General features: G+C 42.7%; 1 protein-coding gene across 5 annotated transcripts in view; it reads left to right on the top strand.

Annotated features, from left to right (window-relative positions):
• rgs12a (regulator of G protein signaling 12a) overlaps window positions 1-5,289 on the top strand; it is a 29,232-nt gene extending 23,943 nt beyond the window's left edge. For 3 of the 5 annotated variants that reach the window (XM_076973318.1, XM_076973321.1, XM_076973320.1), the window contains 5 exons: window positions 15-111; window positions 395-462; window positions 801-900; window positions 1,211-1,657; window positions 3,689-5,289. In XM_076973318.1, coding sequence (XP_076829433.1) covers window positions 15-111; window positions 395-462; window positions 801-900; window positions 1,211-1,657; window positions 3,689-3,972 — 996 coding nt within the window. In that variant the 3' untranslated portion in view covers window positions 3,973-5,289. Of the gene's footprint in view, window positions 1-14; window positions 112-394; window positions 463-800; window positions 901-1,210; window positions 1,658-3,063; window positions 3,337-3,688 lie in introns of all 5 variants that reach the window. The other 2 variants (XR_013121018.1, XM_076973319.1) reach the window with 2 other exon arrangements.
• The last annotated feature ends 711 nt before the right edge of the window (window positions 5,290-6,000 follow it).

Below are 6,000 nucleotides of genomic sequence, written 5' to 3'. Positions count from 1 at the left end.
TCTTGGTTACTCAGAGCGGAGAGACAGAAGCTCTAGATCTGGGGCTGCCCATATCAAACCTTGACGGTCTACGAGTTGTCCTAGAGAGAGCTGACCCAAGCTCGTCCAAAGGTATGGACACACACACACACACACACACCTATATGCCCACACACGTACACACATACACACATACACACACACACACACACACACGTACAGAAGCTCCTCCTGAAAGTCATGTAAGATGCTCTTGTGCACCCTCCCACTGAAGAGAGGTCAGGAACATGTTCCACACACGCTAGTAGCCGGACCCACACCGCCTCCATCTGTCTCTTCCTGATAAAGTGACATATCACCGAAGTCTGTAATAACCTGTATATAAACTCTGGGCTTTGTTTCACTTTAAAAACAGAGAAGGCCACAACAATCTCCACCAAATCTAAAGGACCTTCACTAGTCAGCAGGGGTCAGTCATCACTGGTAAGTGTGTGTGTGTGTGTGTGTGTGTGTGTGTGTGTGTGTGTGTGTGTGTGTGTGTGTGTGTGTGTGTGTGTGTGCGTGTGTGTGCGTGTGTGTTTTGCATATAGCTAATATTATCTGCATATATGTAATAATATGGTGTCCTGCAAATGAATAGTCTATCTGGGGCCTTGATGTTTAATGATCATATGTTTAAAGCCATATGTTTCCATGAGTAGCTTGGTCCTGGGCTGATTGCCATATTTCGCCTTATTTGTGCGTGTAGGGAGTCTGTCGGTTTTGAAATGTAGGGGAGTGTGTTTTAAAGCCCATAACCCATGTTGCTGGTGCATCAACAGGGGGATCGCAAGTCGAAATCCATGAAAGCAGATGGTAGAGTTAAGCACCCCATCACAGAGCCAGCACAGACAACCAAGATTCGCTTGGATGAAGCTGAAGGTAGCACTCGCCTCTGTCTCCGTCTCGGTCTGTCTCTCTGTCTCCTCCTCTCCCCTTTAGTGTTTTGTTAGAAAACTTTTCTTGGTCTCTCAAAGAAGAATACTGAAAGATCCATTTCCCAACTATCCGTTTTCTTTCCAGTACATCGTAATTATTTCAGCTTTATGTTTTTGTTTTTGTATTGTCCTTGATTTTATGATGTCAAAACACTCCACTGTTTGTTATTGTGCTGCTTTGGTGATGGTACAGTGTTATCTAACATGGCACATTACTCACTCACTCGTTCTGTTTCTCACTCTGTTCCTCCCAGAGTTCTTTGAGCTACTGAGCCGTGCCCAGAGCAGCCGTGCTGATGACCAGAGGGGTTTACTTAGGAAAGAGGACCTTGTGCTGCCTGACTTTCTGCGTCTAAACCCCGAACCCGCCCCTCCTGCCTGCTCCACCCCCACCTCCCAAAAACCCGGCCACCGCCCCGCCCGCCCCGAACCCCTCACCTCAAACGGGCGACCCCACAGACCCGGCCCTCATCCTGCCCCGCTCGCCCCTCCCCTGTCCCCCATCCTCCCTCCGGCTGGCCCTAAAGGAGAGGACAGCGAAGGCATGGGTGACCTCACCCTGGTGGGGGAGGGAGATATCTCCAGCCCCAATTCAACCCTTCTGCCCCCTGTGCCAAGCTCACCATGCCCCCATGAGGGCAGTCTGCCCGAAGCGAACTTCACCCCACCAGCGGCGTGCGCTCACAGACAGCCCAACTCAGGTATTTCTCCCGCGTGACTAGCTGTGTGTGCCGTGGTGTGTGTGGTGGGTGTGTGGGTGTGGTGGCAGGCGTTCGTGCATGAGTAGACACTATTGCCACTAATGGACGTCTCGGGTCGGCAGTATTAACATGGTCCATGAGAATCGATACGCACTTTACACGGTTGGAGAGCACATCCGGGCTTCCATCTTTCCATCCTTTCTCCACATGGAACAAATCAATGTAAATGTTTTCACTAATGTTTCAGAAATGTAAAATGTTTGCTTGTGGTTTTTGCCATTATTTTGCTACGAGACACCACATAAGGTGAATGCTAAATATATATATATATATTTTGCACCTTTTAACACAGGTGTTTTCAGTCGCCTCCGATATGTTCAGTGAAATTCAGTGTTTTAAACAATAATTCTGCCGTTCTTTTACATCAGTTTTTTTATGTTCTTGTAGCAACTGTGTCCCTATTCCATCCCTTCCTGAACTGCAGTTCAACAAAGCTGAACTTTGACCTGAGAGGGCACTATCTACTTAGAGTTCACAGAACCTGTCATAATCCAAGAGAAGTTGATCATTTCCGAACTTAAGCTGTGCTTAAATCCATACACACTTATTCCGGTTTCTGCCCTCCAGGACTGTGCGTTGTTGAACTGCCAGCCATGCTGCCTCTTCTGTAGATCATGTTGATTTTGTATGTGGGTTAATAAATACTAGAGGTGAAATCACACCAGACCTGCCTTCTTCATAATTCATTTTCTTCCAACTCTTCCATTCTAACATTGTTTTTTGATTATTGTGTGTTTCAATTCCACTTTGACACTGGGACTTTCTGTTTACTGGTACTCGGTTATGAAAATACAGCATGCTACGAAAAATAAATACACTCAGGTATTAGTAAGCCTGAGATATATGGATATTAACAAGCGCTACATAATTCTGATGCTTGTAAGAACAATGTTGTTAATAGTTAGGTATGTTACTGATCAAACATTATAAGCTAATAGAAGATCAATAACCATGAAAGGGTCATTAAATATAAGGGGAAAGAGTAAATCGTGTTTAAGAAGGATTGACTGTCAAGTCAGCTTCAGAGTTCATAAAGTTAATTAAAGGTTATGTGGAAACATACAGTACAGGCTTATAGCAAGCCATAAAAAAATAAATATCTGAAAGATATTTCTATATGAATATTAAAACAGTGTCTGTATACAGTAGAGGAATTGTGCTGCCACCTTTTGATCAAATGTTATCCAAAAGCTATAGAAGATGAACAAGTGTTCAACAAGTATTTGTAACTTTGAGCACATTTAATAAGTAGTTAGTAATTTAATATCTTGTAATAACATTTTGCTTGTTTTGGCATATACTTGAAGTCAAAGTTTAATACGTGATTTTTTCCAAACCTCCCACAGTGCTTGTTTCACAAAGCCGTAGGTTTGGACAAAGTTGCACACAAAGCTGAATTAAGGACAGAACCCGCTGTCTTGTTGGACTCCGGACGGATCCAGTCGGTCTGCACAAAAACAAAAGTTCTGATGACTTACACACGTCACGCAGCCGTGGTCCTGTGTTCCGCCTTTTCCTCTGCTCATAACCTAACAGTCCTGGTCCAAGCCCTCAGCTGCTCAGGCTGTTCCCCAGCTGGGTCGCATGCTTGGTGGGTGGACACAAAACGGGATCCCCAGGTGTTTTTTAATTTTTTAGAACGCACTGTTGGAAAGGGTCTGCGCACCTCACCCCTCTCTGTTTGCATGGCAGGATCTCCTGGCACAGAGCTCCTCCACTGCACGTAAAGCCCAGCACTGTGTCCTCTCAGTCCCAGGGCCACAACTGAGCGTAGCACTATGTGGTTAGATAACGCTTTCACCAGGTGTATCCTTGGTGGGTGGCTGGATTAAACCAAACAACTACTGTGTCGTGCGCCCCCCCCCCCCCCCCGCCGCCCGACTAACCAATCATCATACTAACACTTCCTGTCCTGCTTTTCATTCGTGTCGTCAAATGCTTCGCATACTCTTAAATGTTTTTCTGCCTCAGGTACAAAGGATGGAGGGGAAATTTGTACTCCCGTCAGCCACCACGAGGGGGTATCATGTACACGTTCGCCAACCCAAGAAGGCTCAGTGCCTCTGGACAAAAAGCTTGGTGTTGACGGCGTTACTCTGGAGGACAGCTTTGAGGGCTATGCAGCAGAGCTTCGGCAGTGCCAGAGCAAGATGAGAAACGGCCCTCATTCCTCCTTCAACCCCACACGGCCCCTCAGCACCTTGGCAGACGTCAACAAAAACAACACAGTTCAGTACAAAGCCACATTTGTATGAAAGATACTACATGGGCGATACTACATGTTTTTTTTAAGTTTGTTTGTTATTTTGAGAAACTTTGTGCACAAAAAAACAATGTATTTTCTAATTACAGACAATAACTTATTAAATTAAAAAGCAAGAAGCGTGTTTTTACATTATACATCTGAAAATTCAGTTTTATTCAGCGTGCTGGATAAAGGCTACACCACTGATAATTAAAACTTACAATTTACAATGGAACAATTTACAATTGCTCCAATCAGTTTTAATTTGTAAGCAAATGTGTTAATAGCTGAGAAATAGTAATACATAGAAAATTGAAGAAATAGAAATGAACTTTTTTTACTTTGTGATTTTTTTGTTAATAATAATAATAATAATAATAATAATAATAATAATAATAAATCTTTATGTAGCACTTTTCATGTTAGTTCCAAAATTTCACAGTGAAAAATTAAGCATTGATAATATGAAAAATTTAATTAAATAATACATTACTACAAATGACAAAATCAAAAATAAAATAAAAAACCCAGTAAGTAAAGTCCTGCAAGTATTTGTTAAACAAGTATGTTTTAGTCTGGATTTAAACTAAGCTATATAGCATTGTAGCAAAGGCAGTGATGACACCTGCTTTCATTACTAATGGTTGTGAGGGACACGGGTGTAATCTTGATGAAAAGGGTGCATGGAATGTGTGAAGGGTGAACTCCCCATAGGACACATGACGGAGATGGTCACCGCAAAGGGGAGGGCACCATGATGGAGACCATCACCTCAAAGGACAGGGCAGCACGCTGGAGACAGTCATCCCAAAGGACAGGGCTCCATGATGGAGAACATCACCCCAAAGGACAGGGCAGCACACTGGAGACAGTCACCCCAAAAGACAGGGCGCCATGATGGAGACCATCACCCCAAAGGACAGGGCAGCACGCTGGAGACAGTTACCCCAAAGGACAGGGCACCACGATGGAGACCATCACCCCAAAGAAGAGGGCAGTGTGAGGGAAACAGTCAGTTTAAACTAGAGCTCAAAGTTCTGCTGTGGCCTGTTACCATATGTTGAAGAGGAAAGACATCAGAACGGGATCAGGATCCTGACAGTGCTAGTCTGTCTTTGTTTTGACATAAGTGCGCACAATGCAAAGCTAACTTTGTGTTTACACAAAGCCTCCATACATTGCTATGGGTCTCAAATTCTTTTTTTTAATGTGCTGTGAATGGTTATTTCCCTGTATTTCCATTTAATGGTTTAAAATAATCTGACGGTGTAGCAATAATTTTGACAATTCTGAAAAGTGAAATAAAGTGTCACAGGTCCCATTCTGATTGCATTTGTAGTTAAGCCACTGCCCTTCTTTAATTGTTCATAGCAGATACATGTTTAGTATAAGACCTTTACTTTTTACTGATCAAGGTGTGCGAAGCAACCAATCACAACCAAAAATGCCATATAGGTGTTACATTCCACCATGTAGATGCTCAGCATATATATTCCATTGTAAGGATTAGTATAATGGCAAGGAAAAAAGTGGAACTTTGATGTAAATGTATATATTGTCAACAAAATAAATAGTGTTATTTATAACAGGGCTTCAACACCAGGTACAACAAAACCCAGAACAACAAACAAAACCCCCAAACTAACTGAAAATAAACAATATCATCCTGAATCACACAATAACATATAACAAAGCAATACTAACTTTACTCCCTAACACAAAAACAGCACAAACACTGCCCCCAGCAAGATAGTGCAGGCACATATACCCAGATTTACATATGATGTTATATACAACCACACAAACAAATCTAACAGGGAGATTTCAAAACAAAGGAAAGATGCATATAAACTGGGACACAATCAATTAGGTTAGTGAATGTGATTCTTTAAATATGGACTCTTTGTGAAATAGTCCAGGGATGATGACTTGAGTGAACACACAAGTGAAGGGGGAATAATGTGCATATGTGGAGAACAAAACAGACCAAACACACCAAAACACTGATAGATATAACATACCACGTTCATACACAACT

This window comes from Brachyhypopomus gauderio, chromosome 14 (assembly GCF_052324685.1).
Source record: "Brachyhypopomus gauderio isolate BG-103 chromosome 14, BGAUD_0.2, whole genome shotgun sequence".
Classification (NCBI taxonomy): domain Eukaryota; kingdom Metazoa; phylum Chordata; class Actinopteri; order Gymnotiformes; family Hypopomidae; genus Brachyhypopomus; species Brachyhypopomus gauderio.
This window is presented reverse-complemented; position numbering and strand designations above follow the sequence as displayed.